Here is a 27,169-nt window from a genome sequence, read left to right as displayed (position 1 = left end):
AAATGTAAATGGGAATATTGGCATGCATGGGTTTAGCAGAACTAGTTGTGTTTGTGATCTATGCAATACTGTGGTACGAGGCCTGCAACAAGTGCTCTATGGTATTTGTACATAAATCTTGATATATTACCTTCCTTATACATGTATACCCCTTCTATGTAGTTATGTATCTATATATTTATTACTTTACTCCTACTGTAGAAGTAAAAAATATATGTTCTTTGACTCTCAATAATCCACTACTTTGTCTCCCCCTATACTTTTCCCAATATATTCTCTACCTCCACTCTCTGACTCATCCTGGTATTAGTAAAGCACAAACTAATCCACTGTAAGGGTCTCAAGGCGGGTGGGGGCCGTCGAGGAGATTACGTGAGCTACTGCCCAGAGTCACATGATGCTGAGCTGATCTGCCTCCGGTGCTGGGGATCAGAACCCTGAACCTCGTGCGTCAGAGTCAGCCACCCTGGCCGCTGCGCCACATCTCTCTCACTCATCCCAAATCTCATTCTACTACTGTGATCTCCGAAATAACCCTTTCTAGACTCTTCCATCCTCAACTCACCCCAACCTCATTTTACTAATATGACTCTCAAATAACCCTTTCTAAATTCTTCTCTCGTGTATCCCTCCTTTGAGTCATCCCAAATCTCATTTTACTGTTATGATCTCCCTAATCCCTTTATAGAGGCGCTTAATGCCTCTATCTCTTTTTGTTCTCATCCCAAACCTCATCTTACTACGATTGTGTAAATAACGCTCGTCCATCCCTCCATTATCCTATTCAATACACCTAACAGACTTACATGTCTGCCACGCAAATTAACTCATATTTCCCTATACTAATTAACCACTAATCCTTTTTTGGATTCTGGAGTAGCCTGCTACTACTCGCCGAAAAGCGCTACAAAGCCTCGTCAGGGGTAGTAAGTGCCATATAAATACAATTATGCACTTGATTTTCTTTGAACGCTGTATATTGATTCTGATTGTTATAACGTTTTTAAATAGTCATTATTTTACTAATTTTAATACTTTATCTAGGACAGATCAATGTTGGTATTCTAGTGTATTTAATTTTTTTATTTTTATTTACAGACTGCTGGTCGAGTTTGGTGCCATATTTATTTATTAAATCATTTTACCGACTATACATAAGAAAGTTCTAAATTATATTCACATTACAAATATATCTCCAAATGCTATATTATTGATTAATAAATGGAATGAAATACAAACTAGTCAAACGGAGAACATTCTCCTGCTGAAAAAATGATTACGATTAAGTTGTAGGAGGATGGAATGCTAATGGTATCATTAACAGCCCACTACTACAGGTGTATAAGGATACCCCCGCGCCCCAAAAAGTATCATCCGCCCCAAACCACCCCTCACCAATCACAAACTGCACGAGCGTTCCTCATTATGCCTCATGGATACGTGGAAAGGAGCCTGTCGGATTGGATTGCTGACCAGGTGACGTCACATAGGCAGACATCGGTTCAGGACAAGGTGGCCAATGGTGGCGCAGCGCAACAGAACGGCTCACCGCTCGTTGTCAGTTCCTTCCTCTTCAGAGTTCCCGCCCCGCCCATCCAGATAACAGCAGCCAACAGTGATAAACTGGCGCTAGTCATACTGGCCCACACAAACCCGCCCTTCAGCGCTAGGCCCGCCTTCGTAACACCCAGGACCCGCCTTTCCCCGCTCCAGTCCACGCCCCTATGGCCAATAATCGGTGACAGCGGTGTAGGTGCCCCACAGCCTGAGCAGCTGCATCATCCCGCAGTGTTCCTAGAGCTGTTTCTCAGAGCACCCCCTTAATTACAGCTGCCCCTGCACCCAGCGCAGAAATCCTATCTGGAGCAACAAAAGAGCTTACTTCAGCCCTGACCCGCGGTCCCCGCTCGCTGTCCCAGTCATGCTGCTGTCCCTGTGGGAGACTGGTGGCTCCCTGCTCGAGGGCGCCGTGGAGCAGGTGGTGGGTGGCAGCCAGGTCTCCCGGGTACTGTTGCCCTGCGCCTTCCTCCTCAGCCTGGCGTACCTGACCAAGCTGGCCTTCAGGCATCTGCAGCAGGACACGAACCATACGGTGAGTGGCAGAGGTGGGGTCGATGGTGGGTGTTAGGTAGGGTGGTGGTCACCCAATGGAAAGTTCTGGGCAGGGACTGTGAACACGCAACACCAAATTCAAGGTAAAAGGTAATGAGTTATATAGACACATCATTGTAAGTCAGGAACTTATACGGAAGTTAGTAAATAGACTGTCTTGACACACGTATAATTAGATGTATGTTCTTTGGTTTGTATAATACAGAGCACGGCGGAGCAAACATTGATATGTAACGACTTTACAGATTACAAACTAGCAAATATTTTCACAATTTGACTCTATTGATGTATGCGGCAGTTATCACGCAATTCTGCCCCTTCACCCGAATGACACATTCTAAGGTAGATGCAGGACACAAGTCCTTAAAAAAAGAAGTGGGGGAACTAACTTAAGTAATCAGTATGCAAGTGGCATCGCAGCGCGTGACCTCATAAGAACTGGCATCACAAGAAGTGACATCAGATCTTAAGCCCTCACATATATGTTTAACAGGTGTATCATGAGTACATTTGAGCACATTTCGAGTATATATGCAAACCCTCCCGATTTAGGCAGAAGGGGGCACACTTTTGTACGGTACTCACAAATACAATGTTACCTTTTGTCAGCGTTAAGCTTTCTCTAGCCATAGTGTTTTAAAAGAAAAAATAGTGATATTTAAATTATTACAACGCCTCCTCAGGGGTAGTAAGAGTCTTTATAAATGCTATTTATTTTGTGCAAATACTGGAAAAGATCAACACATCTGAGGTTCTTACAGTGCATGCACATCTCATAAACAGAGCCTGAACAAAGTGAAAAGCTGCCTCTGAAGTATGTGTGAAGGGCAAACAAGGTGTGAGCCTTTATTTCCCCTCTGCTGCATTTGCTTCTAGGTGTGAGGTTCCTGACTCCTGCCAGCCATGAGACTCTAACAAAAGGAGGCCTGATGACCCCAGAGATTCGGCCTTTGTTATGGGCCCAGCAGGAGTCAGAAATGAGAGCCCCATCCCGTCCCTGCCTGCACATTGTTGCAGATCGAAAGCAGATAACAACTTAGCAGGCGCTGCTGAAAGTGTCCTGGTGTTTGGAAAATACACGAGACGAATTCAGCATCTTTTTCAGTGGGGCCCAACTTCTTGGCAGGGTGGTTGGTCTTCACCCTGTGAAAAAAGTGGGAGGACGCCGTCCAGGTGCGTGTACCCCCGACTCGTGCCCTGGGTAGATGAAGTACTACTGCTGGAGACCGAAAGGGCGAGAAAGGAAGAGTAAGTGGTTATGGCGCTTTCGAGGGAGATATCGAGTGTGTTAGTGTTTGTTTCATTCACCGAAGCTGGTTCTCCTGCATGTCATAGATGGGATTGGGGGCAATGTCTACAAGCGCCATCTCATGCTTCTGGGATTCACCCTAGCTAAAAGGGATATTGCTAGGGCCTGGAAGGCGGCGATGGCACACTCTGTCTCTGCCTGGAAAAATGGTCTGGACTTCGGTATGGGTCTAGAGACCCCAATGTTTGTGGCAAGGGGGTGTCCCCGGAAGCACTTTAAAATTTGGAATCGCTGGGCAGACTACCGTATTGTGGAGCTAGAGCCTGCACAGTTGGCCCGACACCAGGACCCAATATGATCTCCTTTTGCTGATGTGCGGCAGAAAAGTCGCTTCTTAGGTGATGACACATCACAACTGTATAAATGAAGCTATTGTTATGATTTGTTGCTCTGGAATGGACGACAGTGCAATGGGGGGTGGTTTGGAGGAGTTACAGTTGTAAGGTTAATGGTTCATTTGTATTGCTTTTCATTTTCTCCTGAATACACATGAAAATGGTCAAAGTCAATTGGTGTATGTTGATGCTGCAGACATTTCTGGGACACAGAGCTCTGCTTTATGTGTGATATTTTGACAAATAAAATTTGTTTGAAAATAAAGGTAGAAATTTGGCAAAGTCCCAGGGGATGGGATCCCTGGGGCCAATAATGGTCTCAGGAGGGGGGCTGCATGGCCCACCTCCTTTTAATGCTAACAAAAAATATATATATAAACATATGTGGCCATGCCCCGGGGGATGGGATCCCTGGGCCCCACAAAGTATTAAGAGAATGGGAGGCCACACAGTCCCCGTTCTAACAATAAAAAAGAAAAGCCAGCATTTCGCCGGAGGCCCCGCCCCCTCCTTGCACCACTCTGCAATCTTGCCTCCTGGCGAATTCTGGGTTAAGGGATTAAGTCCCCTAGAATCTTAAGGGTCCTTAGGGGCCAACTAGCCCACCAGGTACCTCCAGTAAGCCCCACACAGTAGGATTGCTGAGAGGTGGTCTGAGGCCGCGCCCCTTTTTACACCACTCTGCAAACATGCCTCTTGGCGCACTGCTGGTGGGGCGATGAGGTCCTCTTGTGTCCTGAGGATCTCAGAACTAAAGTGGACTTCATCCCCCGGGCAGCAGTGCGGCAGGAGGCACGTTTGCAGAGTGGTGTAAAAAGGGGTCGTGGCCTTGGACCTCTCTCAGCAATCCAGCTGTGTGGAGCTTACTAGAGATAATAGTAGGGCTAGTTAGCTCCCAGGGACCCTCAGGAGACAAGGAGACTTCATCCCCCAACCAAGAGTGCGCCTGGAGGCACGCTTGGAGAGTGGTGCAGAAAGGGGGCATGGCATGTGTTCACCCCTCAGCAATCCCACTATCTGGAGCTTACTGGAGGTGTCAGGTAGGCTAGTTGGCCCCTAAGTACCCCCAGCATCGAAGGGGACTATAATCCCCGTCCAAGAGCATGCTAGGGAGTGCGTTTGCAGAATGGTGGGCAAAGGGGGCGTGGCCTGCTATGAAAACTTACCAATGCTGCTGTGTGGGACTTACTGGTGGTAATAGGAGGGGTAGTTGGACCCAAGGACGTCCTTGGGGACCAACTACCACTCCTGTTACCTCCAGTAAGTCCCACACAGTGGTATTGCTAAGAGGTCTTCGGAGGCCACGCCCCCCTCTCTCCACCATTCTGCAAACGCGCCTCCTGGCACACTACGGGCTGGGGGATGAAGTCCACTTTATTCGTGAGGGGCTTTGGGGGGCCAAGTAGCCCTCCTGGTACCTCCTGTAAGTCCTACGCAGCGGAATTGCCGAGTGCTGGTCGAAGGCCCAGCCCCCTTTTTGCACCACTCTGCAAACGCAACTATGTTATAGTTATAAATTAGCATTTAGAAACCTTATAAATTCATTGAAAAAACCATAGGTTTCAGTGACATTATAGCTAGTAATTAGCATTAAAAAAAACCTTTGAAATTTGAGACATCCATTCACTCACCAACACAGCCATACGCACACTCACTCATCCATACAGCCCCTCGCAGATACACTCATGAACCCATACACCCACTGAATCACCCACTCACACATTCATGCAGGGAGTTACACCCCCACCTACCCACACAGACACTCGGGCACCCATACAGGTACTCTGAAAACCAATCCTTAACCCATATAGACAATCATGTAGCTACTCACCAACCCATGCAGCCACTTACATACCAACTGACAGACTGATACAGACATTCACACAGATTATAAAATGTATACACATAGAAATTCATGAACATATAATAATCCTGATACAGAAAGTGCAGGTACATAATTCGTGTATGGACCCTAGCGATCTACATAAGCATGTATGGGTCCTAATACAAAAAGTGCAAGTGCAGATAATTACATGTGATGCCCTAAAAATCTTACAGTCAAGTGTCAATGATCATCGATTTCCTAATACTAATAGATTTCAAAAGAAATGTAGCTAGATAAAAGCACAATCCTGGGTCCTCTAATCTAAAGAGCAGTTTCATGGCATCTTTAGTAGATCTTATATTATAGTATAAAAATAATGGTTTTAAATAGAATATGCTAAAATGCAAATAAAATTTGCAAAATAATAACATGTGGCAGCAGATTTGTCGGGAAACTCCATCACATGGGCATGGTTGAATAGAACACTGTTTCATAACTGGAAAATTAACAAGATGATGTATGGTACCCAATGTTAGGCGCGTCAACACAAATGGATGTGATGCTCTTGTCACGACTGACAGGTAAGTTTGAAAACCCTGTTAAAGATCTAGTTGCAGATAGAAAATAAAAGTTTATTGGTTCTTAATTACACGGGAGCGGGCCTCTATTTTATGGGCTAATAGGATTGATTTTATCTCCGTTCTGGCAACAAAATCTGCACACCCAGGATCCAGCCGGACATCGCAATTAAATAAGGATTTAAACCAGTAAGAAATATAATTAGGCCACGGTATTCTTAGACAGATCTCCATTTTGAGGCAGTCCCGTATTATAGTTTGGTAAACATTGTTTCCTCTTTCAACCATATAGATTTCCATAGTAGGACAGTGCGTAGTGAAGTCAAATGTGAAATAAATGTAATGCCCACTTCACGATGAATGAGTTATGTCGAGGCCGATGGTGGGACACACAACAAGCGTTTTAAAAATGAATTTTCAGTTTGTTGTAATAGATTACTTTGGCAATGTCCCCAAACACCTGCACCGTAAAGTGCAGCAGTAACACATCTTATCTCATAGATTGTCATCATATCTTTGATACTTCGGTTGCCTAGTTTAGCAGCAAATCTTAAAATACCATTAATATTTCTCATCATCTTAGAACAGGCATTTTCCTGTTCCTGTGCCCATGACCTGTTCCCTGCAAATGTAATACCCAAGTAACAAAATGTTTTAACTGTCTGGACCTTAGAACCTTCTGTATATTAAGATCTAGATATAATTGGGCTCTTGCCGCAAGCCATAACAAAAGTTTTAGTTTTATTAATTAAAAGCGTGCTTTTAGCGATAAAAGCAGTAAAATTATCAATAAGATGCTGTAACTCAATAGGGGTACGAGAAAGTAAAACCGCGTCATCAGCGTACAAGAGGATTGGGATGGGATTCCCATCCACCCTCGGTGCATCCGACTCAAAAGATTTCAGGGCTGCATCTACATCATTGATAAACAATGAAAAAATTAGTGGTGCTAGCACGCAGCCCTGTCGGACGCCTCTTTTAACTTTAAAAAGGGGGGTATATTTACCTGAGTAACCGTACCGCACCTTACTTGAGAGCTCCCAATATAATCTTGCCAGAAAATAAGCTATCTCTTTGGGAGCACCCATTTCTAGCAATAAGGGCCATAAAATAGTGGTCTTCCAAATTAAAAGCACTGCTGAGGTCAGCAAAGCATAGATATAAATTACCCTGCTTTGCTAGGGTATACTTGCCGATCAAGAGATCCAAGTTGACACACTGCTCTAGTGTGCCAACTCCTTTTCTAAATCCATATTGCACTTGTGTGAGGATCGACTTCTCTGTAACCTAAGCTTCTAATCTTGATAGCATGACCCTACTCATGATCTTTATCGAAGAGTCCAGTAAGGAAATTGGACGGTAGTTACGGACGTCGGTTTTTACTCCTTTCTTATGGATTGGTATTATTATTGACTGGCCCCATGTTAATGGAAATTTGGTCTCAACAGCGGCATTAAAAACTCTTGTTAAAAGCGGGGACCATAGGACCATTTCACTTTTATAAAGGTCTATCGGGACCCCGTCAGGTCCCGGTGCCTTACCCCCTTTACTACTAATTATACCCTTAGTGACCTCCTCTGTACTAATTGACAGGGGTATTATTGGCCAGTGAGTGGAAAATTGGGAAGGCAAAAAGGATGGGGCGTCTCTATCAATTCGTTTCCCAAAAATTTTAAAGTGTTCTACCCAGGAATTGCAGTTAATATGGGAATTGAGTTCTGGTATATAGTCATCCTTCAAGAAGGTACTATTAACCGTATCCCAGAACAATTTACTATTTTTAGTGTCAGCTACCTGACTTAAATCTTCCCAGGCTATTTCTTGAAGCTCTACTTTTCTGGCTTTTAGGGCTGAAGCATATTCTGCACGTAAAACTTTAATTGAATCTGGGTATCTTGGATTACACCCCAGGGCTTGTTTAAGGCGATGTAGAGCTGCTGTACAATTACAGTCAAACCAGCCCACCTTAGGTTTTTTTATTTCTTCAGACTAGTTTCGTCAATAGGCTCTCAACAACATTATTAATCTTAGTAAAATTGGCAAGCATCAATTGTGGATCAACCTCATCACCTAAACAAGCTTGGATTTCATTCTGGCATTTCATAATGACATCGTACTGAATTTTGGATGGGTCCAGGCCAGCCCATTTTATCCAGACACCATTCGGTCTAATGGGGGCAATGCACGGGCTAAAAGAGGCACCAGTTGAATTTTTAAGACCCCCAACATAATAAATAAAGAGAAATGCTAATATGATCACTCATTGGCTGATCCGTTATCCAAGGTAATGAGAGCAAATATACACTATTACACGTGGGGAGTCTAGTCTACTCAGATTAGCAGCAGGCAAACCTGGTTTCCCAATATGAGTATTCTTTTTTTGTCTTACGGTTAGGATTAGAATTCCCCCGTTCTAGGATATTCTTTCTACATCCCCTGGTCTTTTTCAAAGGCGGGAGGCTTTCAGGGATAGTCAAAGTAGGGGTCAAAGATATTAGAGTGCAGTCCCCATTAATACCTCCAACATTATTGGCGTCGGTGCCTGTCTCCTCAACTAACAATGAGTGATTGATCGATTTATCGAATCTGGTCTCGCTAGAAGGACTGGTAGGGGCCCTAACCTCATTCCCCTGTTCTCCCTCAATATAGTTAGGACCCATAGACAGTCGCCTCTCAGTACAGTCTATTTCTTCTGAGAGAACATTAACAGCTTTAACCAAATATGAGTCAATCGTGGTACAGGATTTATCAATGAACAGCTTAGCGGTCTTCCTCCTTGCCATGATGTTACAAACAAATAGAGCTGGACAAAATAAAAAGTAAGTAATTAGCCCTGAAAGAGCACCAACGGGGGCATGAATAACGGTTACCCAGGTTTGTAATGATCAGACTTGCATAAAGGTCACAAACCGTTCATTAGGTTAGAGGGGTGGCCCGGCCAGGCCTCCTCCGGGCACTGACGGTCTAGGACGGGCCCGCCCTTGGCCCGGGCTTCGCCTGGCGCCGCCCCCCGATGCGGGAGTTCTGTTCTCCTTAAAAATGCCTCCTGGGTCTTGAAAGATGCGTTGGCGGCGTGCACGCCGTGTGTGCTGTTGGGGGCTATGGTCCCACTGTGGCGGCAAGCAAAGTGTCCGGTCAATGGCTGTAACAGGGCTCCCGCACCACCGGAGCTCTGTGCTCCTTAAAAACGCCTCCTGTCGCTTTAAAGATGCGTTGGCGGCGTGCGCGCCGCGTGTGCTGCTGGGGGATGTGGTCCCACTGTGGCGGCAAGCAAAGTGTCCGGTCAATGGCTGTAACAGGGCTCCCGCACCACCGGAGCTCTGTGCTCCTTAAAAACGCCTCCTGTCGCTTTAAAGACGCGTTGGCGGCGTGCCCGAACTCTGCCACTGGATTCAAGATACCCTGGCTGATCAGGGTTATGAACCCGAAACCGGTCCCAGGATGCTTGTTTCCGGTCCAGGGAAGACATGGTTTGGCAGTTTGGGCTGGACTATTCCCATGAGGCACAGGGTCAGACTGATTTGCATATGGCCATGTCTGAACTGGGGTGGCGGAGTGAGCTAAAGAATGATGATGGATTAAACCCAGATCAGTTGACTGGGGGTGAGTGTTTGATTTGTTCGAACGCTCCGTCCATCATCCCCTTTGGTATCGCTTTGTTCGCCCTAAGTTGGCAGGGTATGCCCAGACGTGGGTCCCTTGCTCACTCTGCAACTGGATTCAAGATAGCCTGACTGATGAGGGTTATGAACCAGAAACCGGTCCCAGGATGCTTGTTTCCGGTCCAGGGAAGACATGGCTTGGCAGGGTCTTACTGATTTGCATATGGCCATGTCTGAACTGGGGTGGCGGAGTGAGATAAAGAATGATGATGGATTAAACCCAGATCAGTTGACTGGGGGTGAGTGTTTGATTTGTTCAAACGCTCCGTCCGTCATCTCCTTTGGTATCGCATATGTAGACAGGGGCATGTGAGACCAGGTTTTAATATCCTACTGTACACGGTGCCACACACAGCCGCACACACACACACAACCACACACACACAACCACACACACACACAACCACACACACACAACCACACACACAACCACACACACAACCAACCACACACACAACCACACACACACAACCACACACACAACCACACACACAACCACACACACAACCACACACACAACCACACACTCACACACACACACACACACACAACCACCCACACACACACAGCCCCACACACACACACACAACCACACACACACAACCACACACACAACCACACACACACACAACCACACACTCAACCACACGCACAACCACACGCACAACCACACACACAACCACACACACAGCCACACACACAACCACACACACAACCACAACCACACACACAACCACACAAACAAACACAACCACAACCACACAAACAAACACAACCACACACAACCACAACCATAACCCAACCACAACTACACACTCAACCACAACCACACACACCACAATACACCCACCCACAACCACCCATACACAACCACGCACACACCTGCACCCACAACCAAACCTGCACCCACAACCGAACACACACAACCACACCCACAACCACAACCACACACACATACAACCACAACCACACCCAACCACACATCCACACCCAAACACACATCCACCCACACCTGCACCCACAACCACACCTTCACCCGCAACCACACAACCACACACACACTACCACACACACACTACCACACACACAAAACCACACACAAAACACACACAAAACCCCACACACACAACCACATACAACTACACACAACCACACGCACAACCACATGCACAACCACACCCACAACCACACACACAACCACACCCAACCCCACACACACACAACCACACACACACCACCACACACACAACCACACCCAATCACACACCCAATCACACACCCAATCACACACACAACCACACCCAATCACACACCCAATCACACACCCAATCACACACCCAATCACACCCAATCACACACACAACCACACACCCAACCACACACCCAACCACACACCCAACCACACACACCCAACCACACACACCCAACCACACACACCCAACCACACACACCCAACCACACACACCCAACCAGACACCCAACCACAGACACACAACCACACACACACACAACCACACACACACACAACCACCCACACAACCACACACACAACCACCCACACAACCACTCACACAACCACACACAACCACACACAACCACACACAACCACACACACAACCACACACAACCACACACAGCCACACAACCACACACACAACCACACACACAACCACACACACACACACACAACCACACACACACAACCATACACACAGCCACACACACAGCCACACACAAAGCCACACACACACAGCCACACACACACAGCCACACACACAGCCACACATCCAACCCCACATCCACTCACACATCCACAACCGCACCCACACACAACCACTCACACACAACCACTCCCACACACAACCACACCCATCCACAACTACACACACACAACCATACATACACAACCACACACAACCACGCACACACAACCACACTCACACAACCACACACGACACACACACACACACGACACACACACACAACCACACACATAACCACACACACAACCACACAACCACACACTCAACCACACCAAGAATTGGCATAGCTAATAGGTTTCGCCTTTGGGACCTTATAAGTGCTTAGCCAAGCAACAGTGGATGTGGTTTCACCAAGGATATTGTGCTGCATAACTAAATACTTAGAAGGTCCCAAAAGCGAGACCTATTGGCTATGCCAATGCTTGTTTAATTTCTCATGAATTACTGAATGGAAATTTAAAGCAAAGAGTGCACTCTGGACAAAGAGCTACCTTTCTGCCAAATTTGGTGTAATTCCGTTCAGCAGTTCGGGCTGTAGGCGAGACAACATTTTCCTACAGAAATGAACATGGAGAAAACACATTTTGGGACCCCCCCTTTTTTTCTCAGCCCCCGCTTGACTAATCTCCCCGAAACTTTCAAACTGGAGCTGATCGTAGGGCCCCATTAGTTTTTAAACATTTTGAAAATTCGTCAACCACACTCACACAACCACACTCTCACAACCACACCCACAACCACACACACACACACACACACAACCACACACACAACCACACCTAACACAACCACACACACGACCACACACACGGCCACACACCCAACCACACACCCAACCACACACCCAACCACACACCCAACCACACACCCACAACCACACACCCACAACCACACACCCACAACCACACACACATAACCACACACACATAACCACACACACACAACCACACACACACCCACACACACACACACACACACAACCACACACACACACAACCACACACACCACCACACACAACCACACACACAACCACACACACACAACCACACACACCACCACACACACACCACCACACACACACCACCACACACACACCACCACACACACACCACCACACACACACCACCACACACACACAACCACACACACAACCACACACACAGCCACACACACACAGCCACACACACAACCACACATCCAACCCCACATCCACTCACACATCCACAACCGCACCCACACACAACCACTCACACACAACCACTCACACACAACCACTCCCACACACAACCACACCCATCCACAACTACACACACACAACCACACACAACCACGCACACACAACCACACTCACACAACCACACACGACACACACACACGACACACACACACACGACACACACACACACACAACCACACACACACACACACACACAACCACACACATAACCACACACACAACCACACAACCACACACTCAACCACACCAAGAATTGGCATAGCTAATAGGTTTCGCCTTTGGGACCTTATAAGTGCTTAGCCAAGCAACAGTGGATGTGGTTTCACCAAGGATATTGTGCTGCATAACTAAATACTTAGAAGGTCCCAAAAGCGAGACCTATTGGCTATGCCAATGCTTGTTTAATTTCTCATGAATTACTGAATGGAAATTTAAAGCAAAGAGTGCACTCTGGACAAAGAGCTACCTTTATGCCAAATTTGGTGTAATTCCGTTCAGCAGTCCGGGCTGTAGGCGAGACAACATTTTCCTACAGAAATGAACATGGAGAAAACACATTTTGGGACCCCCCCTTTTTTTCTCAGCCCCCGCTTGACTAATCTCCCCGAAACTTTCAAACTGGAGCTGATCGTAGGGCCCCATTAGTTTTTAAACATTTTGAAAATTCGTCAACCACACTCACACAACCACACTCACACAACCACACCCACAACCACAACACACCCACACACAACCACACCCACACACACACACAAACACACACACAACCACACACACATAACCACACACCCAACCACACACCCAACCACACACACACAACCACACACACACACATACGCACACACACGCACGCACACACACACGCACACACACACACGCACACACGCACACACACACACACACACACACACACACACACACACACACACACAACCACACACACACACACAACCACACACAAAACCACACACCCAACCACACACCCAACCACAAACCCACACCCACAAAACCACACACACCACACACAACCACACACACAACCACACACCCAACCACACACACAACCACACAATCAACCACACACCCACAACCACATACACACAACCACATACACACAACCACATACACACAACCACATACACACAACCACACACACAACCACATACACACAACCACACACACAACCACACACACAACCGCACACACAACCGCACAATCAACCGCACACACCCAACCACAGACACCCAACCACAGACACCCAACCACAGACACCCAACCACAGACACCCAACCACAGACACCCAACCACAGACACCCAACCACACAACCACACCCACAACCACACACACACACACATACAACCACACACACACACACACTACCACTCCCACACACAACCACACACAGACATGTCATGAATGATGTAATATGTGACATCATCAGCTGTGGATTGCGGGTGCGCGAAATATAGTTAGTACAACTAAATATATAGGAGCAATTTCAATGGTTTTTTAAATGCTAATTCCAAACTATATAAGGCCTGAAACCTATGGTTTTTTAAGTGAATTTGCAAGGTTTTTAAAATGCTAATTCCTAACTATATAAGGCTGGAAACCTATGTTTTTTTAAGTGAATTTGCAAGGTTTTTTAAATGCTAATTCCTAACTATATAAGGCCTGAAGCCTATGTTTTTTTAAGTGAATTTGCAAGGTTTTTTAAATGCTAATTCCTAACTATATAAGGCTTGAAACCTATGGTTTTTTCAGTGAATTTGCAAGGTTTTTTAAATGCTAATTCCTAACTATATCAGGCGTGAAACCTATAATTTTTTTCAATAAATTTCAAAGGTTTTGTAAATGCTAATTCTATTAGCGGATAACGTTTATATATGTTATTATCCTTCTGGGACCACCTGAGCAGCCATCTTGTCTCTCAGGAGAAGTGAGGCACAAGAGAGCACAAACCAAGAGTGGAAAACACGAAAAGGGGGCAGGGTTGAGACCCCCTGACCCCCTAGCCCTTCTCAGGGGGTCCCAGAAGGACCACCAAGTGCAAAAATGTAATTTGTTGTAAATCGCGGAATACGTGCACGGTACGCAATTTTTTAAAAGGTTTTGTTTTTTTTGCCCTTGGTGGTCCTTTTGGGACCCCCTGAGAAGGGCTAGAGGGTTGGGGGGTCTCTACTTTGCCCCCGTTTCGTGTTTTCCACTCTTGTTTTGGGCTCTCTTGTGCCTCAGTTCTCCTGAAAAACAAGATGGTGGCCAACACTTCCTGGTTTGGACAGTTTGGAATGTTGACTGTCGACTGCCAGCCAATCAGAAACTAGCTCGCGCACGTACGCATACGGTGTGCGCATATAGATATATAATTTGCTCAAATTCAATTTTCTCAACAACTACTGGAGGGATTTTTACCAAATATAGAAAAGGCACTACTGCATACCTGTCCCTACCATTTTGCCAAGTTGGGTGTAATTCCGTTCAGCCGTTCGGGCTGTAGCCGTGTCTAAAGGTCCCATAGAAAATGCCATTTGAAAATTTTCAAATTCAATTTTCTCAAGAACTACTGGAGGAATTTTCACCAAACATAGCAAAGGCACATCTGCATACCAGGCCCTACCATTTTGCCAAGTTTGGTGTAATTCCATTCAGCCGTTCGGGCTGTAGCCGTGTCTAAAGGTCCCTATGGAAATTAACATGGGGAAAACACGTTTTGGGACCTCCCTTTCGGCCCCCGCTTGACGAATCCCCCCGAAACTTTCAGGGAAGGAGCGGAGCAGAGCTGGCCGAAATTCTGGAAAATTACACACAGATTCCTCAATCGGCGCCAAAGTTATTCCCAATAGAATGTTAAGCGCATATAGATATATAATTTGCTCAAATCAATTTTCTCAACAACTACTGGAGGGATTTTCACCAAATATAGAAAAGGCACTACTGCATACCTGTCCCTACCATTTTGCCAAGTTTGGTGTAATTCCCCGTCAGCCGTTCGGGCTGTAGCCGTGTCTAAAGGTCCCATAGAAAATGGCATTTGAAAAATTTCAAATTCAATTTTCTCAAGAACTACTGGAGGGATTTACACCAAACATACAAAAGGCACTGCTGCATACCAGTCCCTGCCATTTTGCCAAATCTGGTGTAATTCCGTTCAGCCGTTCGAGCTGTAGCCTTGTCAGAATGTCCCTATGGAAATTTTCATGGGGAAAACACGTTTTGGGACCCCCCTTTTTTCTCGGCCCCCGCTTGACGAATCCCCCGAAACTTTCAGGGAAGGAGCGGAGCGCAGCGAGGCAAATTTAAGGAAAATTACAGGCAGATCCCTCATCGGCGCCAAAGTTATTCCCAATAGAATGTTCGGAATTTCCTATGGTAATTAGATCCTAACTATATATACCTACTGGCGACCGCCAGTAGGTAATATATATATATATAAAATAAGCTACTGCATAAGTTAAAGTTTCTATTCTTTCTGAGGTACTGATGAGTGATACTATTTCTAACATGTAATTTAAGTGGCTGTGTGACTGTATCAGTGTGTGAGTGGATGTCAGAGTGGCTGCATGAGTGTGTGAGTAGCTGTATGGATCTGTCAGTGGGTGTGTGAGTGGCTGTATGGGTCTGTGGATAGGTTTGTCTGGTGTTCTGCATGTGTAGGTGGCTATGTGAGTGGTTGTATGGTTATGTAAGTGGTTGTTTGGGTGTGTGAGTATTTGTATGTGTTTTTGAGGGTGTGTGTGAGTTGTATGGGTCTGTGAGTGTATATGAGTAATTGTATCGGTCTGTGAGTGGGTGCGAGTGGTTGTATGGGTGTATGAGTGGGTATATGAGTGGCTGTACTGGTGTGTGAGTGGTTGTATGGGTCTGTGAGTAGTTGTAGGTGTGCAAGTGGTTGTATGAGTCTGTAAAGGTGTGTGTGAATGGTTGTATTGATCTGTGAGTTGGTGTGTGAAGGGTTGTTTGGGTGTTGTTAGACCTGGCACCTTAGGGTGGGTCTCCCATCCATTTTTACTGTTGCCTCATGTGTTTTTGCTGGTGTTAGATGCTTTGAGCACTGTGCCACTGCTGTCCAGTGCCACAGTGCAAGTGTTCCCTATTGTAAATTGATGTATGGATTAGTGACTCCATGATAGGCTGATTTGGTTTACTTGTCAGACACTAGTACAGTGCACTGAGTGTGCCCAGGGCTTGTAAACCAAATGCTGCTGGTGGGCTTGCAGCACTGGTTGTGCCACCCGCGGAAGCAGCCTGTAAAACTGTGTCTCAGGTCTGCCATTGCAGAGCCTGTGTTCAGTCTGGTAATGCCATGTTGACTAGGCAAGTGCACCCACTTGCCAGTCCCTAAACCTTCCCTTTTCTTCATATCAGACCACCTTATGGTAGGCCCAATTGCAGGGGGCATTGTAAGTATAATGTAGGACAAGCCCTGATGTGTGTGGCATGTCCTAATATCCATTCTCGTTTTTTACTATTGCAAGGCTACCTGTTCCCCGTGGGCCAGAATGAGTAGATTGATTATTACATCTTATAATCCTAACTGACTCAGGGAACTAGGTAGAAATTCGAGTTTAGTATGCCTGAACTCAGAATTTTATTTTTATTTATTTTTTACTTTGACGGTTTTGTATCGCGCGAACAAGACCCTTGCGGACATCAGAGCGCTTTATAGGGCAAATATAGGATGACATATACAAATAAAACACAGAATTATGAGAGTACAGTACTGATAACTATTAAAAATTAGCATATATCTACACAAATGTAAAAGTAACAGTTCAAGTGAATTTAGAAATGAGTATCAATTTCACTTCTTTTTTGAAAAATGCTGCGAACAGAATTAGTCTTGTTTCTGGGGGTAAGGCGTTCCAGATCCTGGGAGCCATTCCTGAGAAGGTACAATTATATGTTTTCTTCTTGGAAAAACGCTGTGGTTTAAGTAGAAGGTTATCCGAACTCCTGGTAGATCGGTTAGTACTAGTTTCTCCGCTAGGTACCTCTGGGTTTTGTGATGCAATGCCTTACGAGTCATACAGGCGATTTTTAGGTGGATTCTGGCCTCAAAAGGTAACCAGTTGAGGGCCTGCAGGCCAGGTGAAATGTGGCAGCTTCTTCTTTTGCCGGTGACTAGTCTAGAAGCTGTAGTGATTGCAGCTCTTAGCGGAGCGGTCGTTGATTTAGGAAGGCCTCAGAGAGATGACACTCCAATAATCAATTCTGGGAATTACTAGAGTTTTGACTGCCTGTTTAAAGTCATTTTCGGGTATGAAGGGTTTCAGTTTTTTCAGGGTATTTATCTGAAAATTTGCTCCTTTAGTTGCAGCGCTGATATGCTTTTGCATATTTAGTTTATTGTCCAGGATTATTCCTCGGGATTCGGCGGAATCGATGATGAGATGTTGACCGTCAAATGCGGTTAGGTGCTTCATCCAATCACGGATGATGGTTGTTTGTTTGGAGGTAGCGATTAAGAGGACTTCTGTCTTTAGTGTGTTTAGTTTTAAACAGTTCCTAGCTAGCCAGGTTTGTGTCTTTTGGAGCGTAGAGTTGAGAGACTTGATGCGTTCGAGAGAATGGACCTTAATGTAGAGCTGTGTGTCGTCAGCGTACATGTGGTAATTGATATTTGCGGCGTTGAGAAGCTCAGTGAGTGGTTCCATGAATAAATTGGAGTGTTGGGGAGAGGGAAGATCCCTGGGGTACTCCCAAAGTGACTGGGGTGGGGTTCGATAAGGATTGGTTAATCTTGAATCTTTGTGTTCTATTTTGGAGGAAGGAGGTGAACCAGTTTAATACCGATCCTGATAGTCCCATTCTTTGCTTCAAGAGATCCAGTAGGTTGTTGTGTTTGACTGTATCGAAGGCTGAGGATAAGTCCAGTAAGATTAGCAAGCAGGCTTTGTTTTGATCCAGTATTTGTAGTGTGTCATCTATTACGTGGGTCATGGCTGATTCGGTACTGTGCCCAGAACGAAAGCCTGATTGGATTTGATCAATAAGGTTGAAATGGTCTATGTGGTTACTAAGCTGCATGTGCACCCATTTTTCGAGCTGTTTGGCCAGGGTTGAGATTTTAGATATTGGGCGAAGTTGTTCAAGTCTGAGGGGTCTGCTGTTACTTTCTTTAGGATGGGGGAAACCTGACCGGCTTTGAGGATGTCTGGGATGGTTTCTTGCAGAAGAGAGGTATTTATAATCTTAGTCCATAGGAGAACAAGCAGTGGAATGAAGGTCCTTAAGTGGGATGCTGGGAGAGGGTCAGTGAAATGATTGGAGGGATTCAAAGTAGTGAGCGTGTTTAGGATAGTTTCTTCGCTGTAGTAGTTGAAAGTGGTCCAGGAGGCATTGTTCTTGAGGTCAAGCTTTGTAGAGCAGTTAAGCGGTGTCCCTGGTGTGGACAGCGAGGAGATTGAGTGTGGGTCAGTCAGGGATAATAGGTCGTTCAGAAGGTCAGTCTTTAAGTTTTCAGTTTTTGTTGTAAAAAAGGAGGCAAGATCTTAGCAATTGGGGAGTGTATCCGGATTAGCTTTGGGGGAGTACGAGACATCCTTAGATTGAACTTTGATTATTTCGAACAGTTTTTTGGGGGCGTTTTTTTGCTTGGTCTAATTGTTTGCATATGAAATCAGCTTCTGCGCGTCTAATCCTTCTGTAGTAGGCATTTCTGGTGCTTCTTAGCATTTTGAGGTGGGTAGCGGATGGGGCGGTTCTCCATTGCCTTTCAATGGCTCTCCGTGATCTTCTGTCCTCATTTAGTCTACCATCATACCAGGGATTTGAGATTTTCGTGGTGACTCTTTTTAGTTGCATGGGAGCTAAGTTGTCAAGTACCCTGTTCAAAGAGTTAAAGTAGTGAGTGGTTATGTCCTGTACATCCTTGGATCCATCGGTGGGGGTGTGAGGATGTGACTAGCAGATCCGAGATCTGCAGGATTGATGTTTTCTAGGTTCCTCTTCCAGATTTTTGTCCTCGATGGTTGTACAGAGAGTAGTTTAACTACTTCCCTGATATGGAAAGTGATTATGTAATGATCAGACCTATCGCAAGGAAGAATCGATTCCAGCTGGATAGAGTCTGCTTTAGAAATTACCAGATCAAGGACTGAGCCTTTTTCGTGTGTAGGGCTATTATAGATTTTGGACAAGTTTAGGTCGGACAAGAAAGTTTTGTGGCTATTGACCTCTGGGTCGTCAGGATCGTTCCAATGAAGGTTGAAATCCCCCAGGAAGATCTGTGTATTCTGTTGTTTGTGGCTAGGATATCCATCATGTTTTCGATGAAGGTAAGGTTGTTACCGGGGGATGGTAGAAAGAGTGTAGTGAGCACATTGGCTTATTATTGCTGGTGATGTGTAGGCAAAGGTATTCACAGGAGGAGTACACTGTGTTGTTGGAGCTGTTTACAGAGAGGTTGTTCCTATGGATGCAGGCAATACTACCACCAAGCCTATCTGGTCTATCCAGTCTGGTGATGTGATAGTTTGGAGGAACTAGTATGTCGAAGATGGGTGTGGATGATTCACTTAGCCAAGTTTCCGTTAAGATTATCAGGTCGGGTTTATTGGTTATAATGAGGTCCGCTATATCAGCAGCATGACGTGCTGCCGATCCACAATTTAGAAGGATACATTTTATCTGGGTCTTGGTTGGGGTGGTGTTCTGGTTGTGGGAGATGGGAACTCTTTTGAGGTTGTTTTTAACAATACCTCTGGGGTGTGTCTTGTAATTCTGGGTGCAATGGAATGGATGGGTTGGATTGAGGACAGTATCTGTGTATTTTCCGTACACGCAGGTCTAGATGGTAGGGAAGGGGGTTCGTAGGAATGAAGTAGGGAAGTAAGGTCATTCGGTGATAGGGTTTGCTTTTCCCTTACTGGACGGGTTGAAGCATTGGGGTAAGTTACTGTATTCCATCTGGGGAGCAATTGAGATGGGGGATAGTACATGACCGCTGAATGGGTTTCACTTGTGGTTTGGGTTGTTGCCGGATCAGGACATGCAGAGTTTGGATGTCCTCTTTAATTTGTTGTAAAGATAGTAGTATCTCCTCTAATCTGGGGTCATGTGTAGACGTTATCAAATTAGTAGCCTGGCCTGTGGTTAATTGAGGAGGGGTTGTGACTTGTTTGGTGTCCCGGGGAGTGAGGAGAGCTGGTTTGAGTGGTGGTGGTATTTCAGTGTGGTAGTCTGTGGGGACGAGAGGGGTGGATGGGAGACGAGAAGGGGTATTTATGTGTTCTTTAGGGGTGTTTGATTTGTTATTCTGCATCGATATAGAACGGTAGTCACTGGGAGGTGGGGGATGTGAGGAGGGATTGGTGTGGGTTGTGTGAGGGGGATAATGTGGGCCTACAGACTTATCAGGTGTAGTTGTGTAAGGGGAGATTGGAGTGACATCTGAAATGAGATTAATGGGGGAGGTGGGGAGGGATGAACTGTGTGAAAAGGAGCAGAGGACGACTTCAAGCTGTACAGTGCATCTTATGTTGTAATTGAAATATCTCTTTTTTCTGGGCCAAGATCAGGCCCCTTTGCATCTGAGAAATGTCACCCAATTCCTCACTTCTGCTTGAAGCACTTCCTAATGACTGTTTATATTCTTTACTGTCTGGGCTTGAAGGCCATTCAAGCCAACATCCGTCCTAGCTCAGTGCTTCCACTACCTGGGAGCTGTGATAAAATACATCTCTTAGTGAAGTTAGTTTTAACATTCTGTGTTTTGAAAATACCACTTTTAGAAAATAGGTATTTTCTTGTCTAACCATCCAAGCCTGCCTCTGCTAGGTTGTGTATTCCTTGTCTGGAGTTTGAGTGACAGCGGCTGGGGGATTACAGGAGACAGGGTGAGTCAGCACAGGGCTGAATAGACAGATCTGCATGAAGATGGGTGGGAGGAGTTGGACCTGAATAGGGCTGTGCCTTCCTTCTACAATGCTGGCTCCACCTCCTGTGGTGCGTCTGATGTCTCTGCCCTGCCCTGTGAAAGGAAAGAAGGAGTCATGTAAACAGAGTGCTCCAGGACTGACCAGAACTGGTTTGGACTAGATAAACTGTGTATAAAAGTGGGGACCCAGACCCCAGAACTTTAGATCACTTTTGGGAAACAAGAAGAAACCTTTGCTGAGGAGAGGAACCAGTGAGACTGAGGAGAGACTATCCCTAAACTGAAGTGATGCTTGGGGGATTGTCCTGCAGTGGTTGCCTGACTGCCAAAGAGAGGAGAGAGAAACTTTGTGTGTACTTTCATCAACGTGTGAAGGATCTCCAAGGGCTTTAGAATGAGCTTGCCTCCTGTTGAAGTCTCGGGGACAACAGACTTCACCCACCAGCACCCCAAGAGTTCTTTGGAAATGCCTACAGTTGTGTTGGGCTTTCGGAGGAACTGCATGTCGCATGGAGCTGGAAGCGCGACTCACGAGGAAGAAGCGTGTCGCCGCTGCTGTCGCATCCCTGAAGAAGGGTGTCGCCGCTGTAGCTGTCGCATCGCTCCACCCCGGCAGATGGCGAATATAGCCCTGGGGGAGGAGATGGGTGTCCAAGGTGGGTGGGGTCCCGCAGAGATGTCCCTTGTCTCCTTTGTAGACTGTGAGTTGCTCCCTGTGACCCAACTGCCTAACAACACTAAGAAATGCGGGCAGTGGGTGACCATCAATGGCCATAAAGTGGAGGCTCTTAGAGACAAAGGAGCCAGTGTGACAGCTATCAAGTGTCACCTGATGTCTCAAGAGCAGATTGTCCCCCATGCATTTTGCAGAGTTGTTTCCGCTGACAACACAGAGAGTCACAGTCCAATGGCTCACGTTCCCTTTGAGTGGGGGGTTCTCTGGTACTCTTCAGGTAGCTGTGAGGCCTGCCATGCCTGTTGACTGTTTGTTAGGAAATGATTTGGAGAGCTCACCTTGGGGGAAGGAGGAGCAAAGTACTCATTTGGAGATGTTGGGTCTGGCTGACTGGGCCTGTGTAACCACATGGTCCATGGCAGCCAAGAGGGGTTGCTCAAGAGGACCTGGAGCCTGAGAGGGAGGCCCAGGGACCGGCCTTAAAGAGAAGAGGCGAGGCGCGGGAAACCGGTCCCCGAAGTTCCACGGTCAAGGAGGAGGTAGACCCTGAGGGGGATGCCCTGGAGCCTACAGGGGAACAGTTAGCTGAACTGAGGGACTTGCCTGAGCCTGACCGATTGGCCGCAGGAAGGAGGTCCCTCCAGGGAAGAATTCTGCAAGGAGCAGAGAGAATGACCTTCTCTTGTGGGTTAACAGGCTGCGTGCCAGGCAGCAGGTGATCAGCCTGGATCACATTGGATATACTGTGAGAATGGTCTCCTGTATAGTGAGCCTAAGGTTGCTGAGCCTGGGTCAACCCTTGTGCTGGTGGTACCCCAGCGCTTCAGAGCCTTCCTACTGGGGCTGGCTCATGATGTGCCATTTGGGGCAGGACAAGACCTTTGAGAGTTTTGTCACCCACTTTTATTGGCCCCAAATGTGCAAGAGTTCAGACACTCATTGCAGGACATGTCAGACTTGCAAGGCAAGTGGAAAGAGTGGGAGGAAGCAGAAGGCTCCTCTCCAGCCATTCCCTATGGTCAGCACCCCCTTTGAGCAGGTGGGTATTGTCATTGTGGGGCCACTGGTGTTTGCATACCGTGAGGTGCCACAGAAATCTCCTGGGTTCAATCCCTTTGAGCATCTCTCTGGTCACCCAGTGAGAGGATCTCTGAGTCTGGTCAAGGAAGGCTGGGAGCAATCTCCCAGGAAACCTCCCCAGGATGTATATAGCTACATGCTGGCCTTCAGGAACCAGACTAGGCGTTTCAGACAACTCGCTGTGGCGAATCTGGAAGCCAGCCAGGAGGAGATGAAGCGGTGGTACGACCAGAATGCCACTCTGGTAGAGCTACAGCCTGGTCAGAAAGTGTGGTTCATGGCCCCAGTAGGGCCCTGCGCACTCCAGGATAAGTGGACCGAGCCATTTGAGGTGGCGGAGCGCAAAAGTCCTGTTACCTACTTGGTGGACTTGCGGTCTCCCATGAACCCCTTGCGGGTCCTGCATATCAACCGCCTAAAGCCCCACGTGGAGAGATCCGAAGTAGGCATGCTCCTAGCGACAGATGCTGGAATGGAGGAGGAAACCAAGCCTCTTCCTGACCTGTCTGCAGCAGAGCAAGATGAGTCAGTGGATGGTGTGAACCTCTCTTCCACCCTGACCCCTGAGCAACAGAATGACTGCCGCCAGATGCTGGGACCCTTTTCTGATCTGTTCTCCCTGATTCCCGGTGTCACTAATTGGTACATCTATGATGTGGATAGTCTTCCTGTGAAGCATAAAACTTACAGGGTGACTGACAGGGTGAGAGCTTGCATCAAGGAGGAGGTCTCAAAGATCCTTGCGTTAGGGGTGATTGAGTCCTCTAACAGTCCTTGGGCCAACCCAGTGGTCTTGGTCCCAAAGGCTGCCGCACCGGGTACTACACCAGAACTCCGGTTCTGTGTGGACTACCGAGGGCTCAATTCAGTCATGAGGACTGACGCACACACCATCCCCAGAGTGGATGAGGTCATTGATCGGCTAGGGGCTGCAAGGTACCTCAGCACGTTTGAACTAACGTCTGGGTAATGGCAGATCGCCTTGACTGATGGGGCAAACGAGAGGTCAGCATTCTCCACACCTAATGGGCACTACCAGTTTTGGGTTATGCCCTTTGGGATGAAGAATGTCCCTGCCACCTTTCAGAGGTTGGTCAACCAGGTATTGGCTGGACTGGAAGAGTTCACTGCCGCCTACCTGGATGACATCGCAGTGTTCAGCACCAGTTGGGAAGAACATCTGCGTCACCTCTGAGAAGTTATGATGGTGCTGCAGAAGGCAGACCTCATGATCAAGGCGAGTAAGTGCCAGATCGGGCAGGGTTCCGTGGTGCACTTGGGATACCAGGTTGGGAGCAGCCAGGTGGCACCCCTACAGACCAAGATTGAAACCATCCTGGCTTGGGAGCCCCCAAAACCCAGACAGAAGTGAGAGCCTTTTTAGGACTCACTGGGTATTACAGGAGGTTTGTCAAGGGGTATGGCAACATTGTTGCACCCTCGACAGAGCTGACTTCCAGGAAGCAGCCCAAGAAAGTGATTTGGACTGACACCTGTCAGAAACCTTTTGAGGCCCTGAAAGCTGCCATGTGCACGGCGCCCGTGCTCCTGGCACACAACTTCTCCAGTGAATTTATCATTCAGACAGACGCTTCAGAGCATGGTGTGGGGGCTGTTTTGTTTCAGATGAATGAGGAGGGCCTAGATCAACCTGTAGCCTTTATCACGGGAACAGAGGGGGAGTGCTATTGAACGTGAGGCATTTGCTATGGTCTGGGCACTGAAGGAACTGAGATCATACTTGTTTGGGACTCACTTCCGGGTTTAGACAGACCACAGGCTCCTCAGATGTCTGATGCAGATGAGGGGTAACAATCCAAAGCTGTTGAGGTGGTCCAATTCCCTACGGGGGATGGACTTCACAGTGAAACACCGCCCCGGTACAGAACACGCCAATGCTGATGGTCTGTCCAGATTTTTCCGCCTTAGTGATGAGCATTCCCAGGAGGTAGGGCAGTTCTCCCTACATTTCAGCTGGAGGGGACAAGTGTTAGACCTGGCATCTTGGCGTGGGTCTCCCTTCCATTTTTACTGTTACCTCATGTGTTTTTGCTGGTATTAGATGCTTTGAGCACTGTGCCACTGCTGTCCAGTGCCACAGTGTAAGTGCTCCCTATTGTAAATTGATGTATGGATTAGTGACTCCATGATTGGCTGATTTGATTTACTTGTCAGACCATAGTACAGTGCACTGTGTGCCCAGGGCTTGTAAACAAAATGCTGCTGGTGGGCTTGCAGCACTGGTTGTGCCACCCACAGAAGCAGCATGTAAATGTGTGGCTCAGGTCTGCCATTGCAGAGCCTTTGTGCAGTGTGGTACTGCCATGTTGACTGGGCAAGTGCACCCACTTGCCAGTCCCATAAACCTTCCCTTTTCTTCATATAAGACACCCCTATGGTAGGCCCAAGGGCATGGTGCCTTGTAAGTAAATGGTAGGACAAGCCCTGATGTGTGTGGCATGTCCTAATAGTGAATTACAGCCATTTTAATTTTTCACTATTGCAAGGCTACCTGTTCCCCATAGGCCAGAATGGGCAGTTTGATTATTACATCTCATAATCCTAACTGACTCAGGGAACTAGGTAGAAATTAGATTTTAGTATGCCTGAACTCAGAATGATAAAATACATCTTTTAGTGAAGTTGGTTTTAACATTCTGTGTTTGAAAATACCACCTTTTAGAAAGTAGGTCTTTTCTTGTCTAACCATCCAAGCCTGCCTCTGCTCAGTTGTGTATTCCTTGTCTGGAGTTTGAGTGACAGGGACTGGGGGATTCCAGGAGACAGGGTGAGTCAGCACAGGGCTGAATCGAAAGATCTGCATGCAGATGGGTGGGAGGAGTTGCACCTGGGACCTGAATAGGGCTGTGCCTTCCCTCCACAATGCTGGCTCCACCTCATGTGGTGCGCCTGATGTCTCTGCCCTGCACTGTGAAAGGAAAGAAGGAGTCATGTAAACAGAGTGCTCCAGGACTGACCAGAACTGGTTTGGACTAGGCAAAGGCCTCTCTGCCTTCAGAGAACAAAGAGAAGCTGTGTATAAAAGAGGGGACCCAGTCCCCAGAACTTTAGATCACTTTTGGGAAACAAGAAGAAACTTTTGCTGAGGAGAGGAACCAGAGAGACTGAGGAGAGACTATCCCTAAGTTGAAGTGCTGCTTGGGGGATTGGCCTGCAGTGGTTGCCTGACTGCCAAAGAGAGGCGAGGGGAACTTTGTGTGTACTTTCATCAACTTGTAAAGGATCTCCAAGGGCTTGAGAAAGAGCTTGCCTCCTGCTGATGTCTCAGGTACTAAAAAGTCAATGAAGAGGGAAAGGAAATTATAGTCCATTCTGCTTCCTTAGGCTAGAGCGGTCTCAGGGACAACAGCTTTCACCCACCAGCTCCCCAAGAGTTCTTTGGAAGTGCCTACCGTTGTGTTGGGCTTTCTGAGGAACTGCGTGTCGCAAGGAGCTGGAAGCGTGACTCACGAGGAAGAAGCGTGTAGCCGCCGCAGCCGCTGCATCACTGAACAAGGATGGCGCTGCTGTAGCGGTCGCATCGCAGAAGCGTCTCGGATCCTCGGAGAAGAGAAGAGTGCCGCCGCTGCAGCCGCTATTGTCGCATCACTGAACAAGGGTGTAGCCGCTGCAGTTGTCTAATCGCCTCGCCGCGCCGGAGCGTCCATCAGCGGAGAAGTGCGTTGTAGGGTCTGTCGTGGCTCAGAAGAAT

The 27,169-nt window shown here is 47.0% G+C and overlaps 1 protein-coding gene across 1 annotated transcript in view; it reads left to right on the top strand.

Moving 5' to 3' along the window:
* Positions 1-1,710: 1,710 nt before the first annotated feature.
* CYP51A1 (cytochrome P450 family 51 subfamily A member 1) overlaps positions 1,711-27,169 on the top strand; it is a 132,005-nt gene continuing 106,546 nt past the window's right edge. The window contains exon 1 of the mRNA XM_086941847.1: positions 1,711-2,092. Coding sequence (XP_086797973.1) covers positions 1,922-2,092 — 171 coding nt within the window. The 5' untranslated portion in view covers positions 1,711-1,921. The remainder of the gene's footprint in view (positions 2,093-27,169) is intronic.

Source organism: Lissotriton vulgaris, chromosome 10 (assembly GCF_964263255.1).
Source record: "Lissotriton vulgaris chromosome 10, aLisVul1.2, whole genome shotgun sequence".
Taxonomy (NCBI): Eukaryota; Metazoa; Chordata; class Amphibia; order Caudata; family Salamandridae; genus Lissotriton; species Lissotriton vulgaris.
Note: the sequence above shows the minus strand (reverse complement) of the source record. Positions and strands in the feature narration are given on the sequence as shown.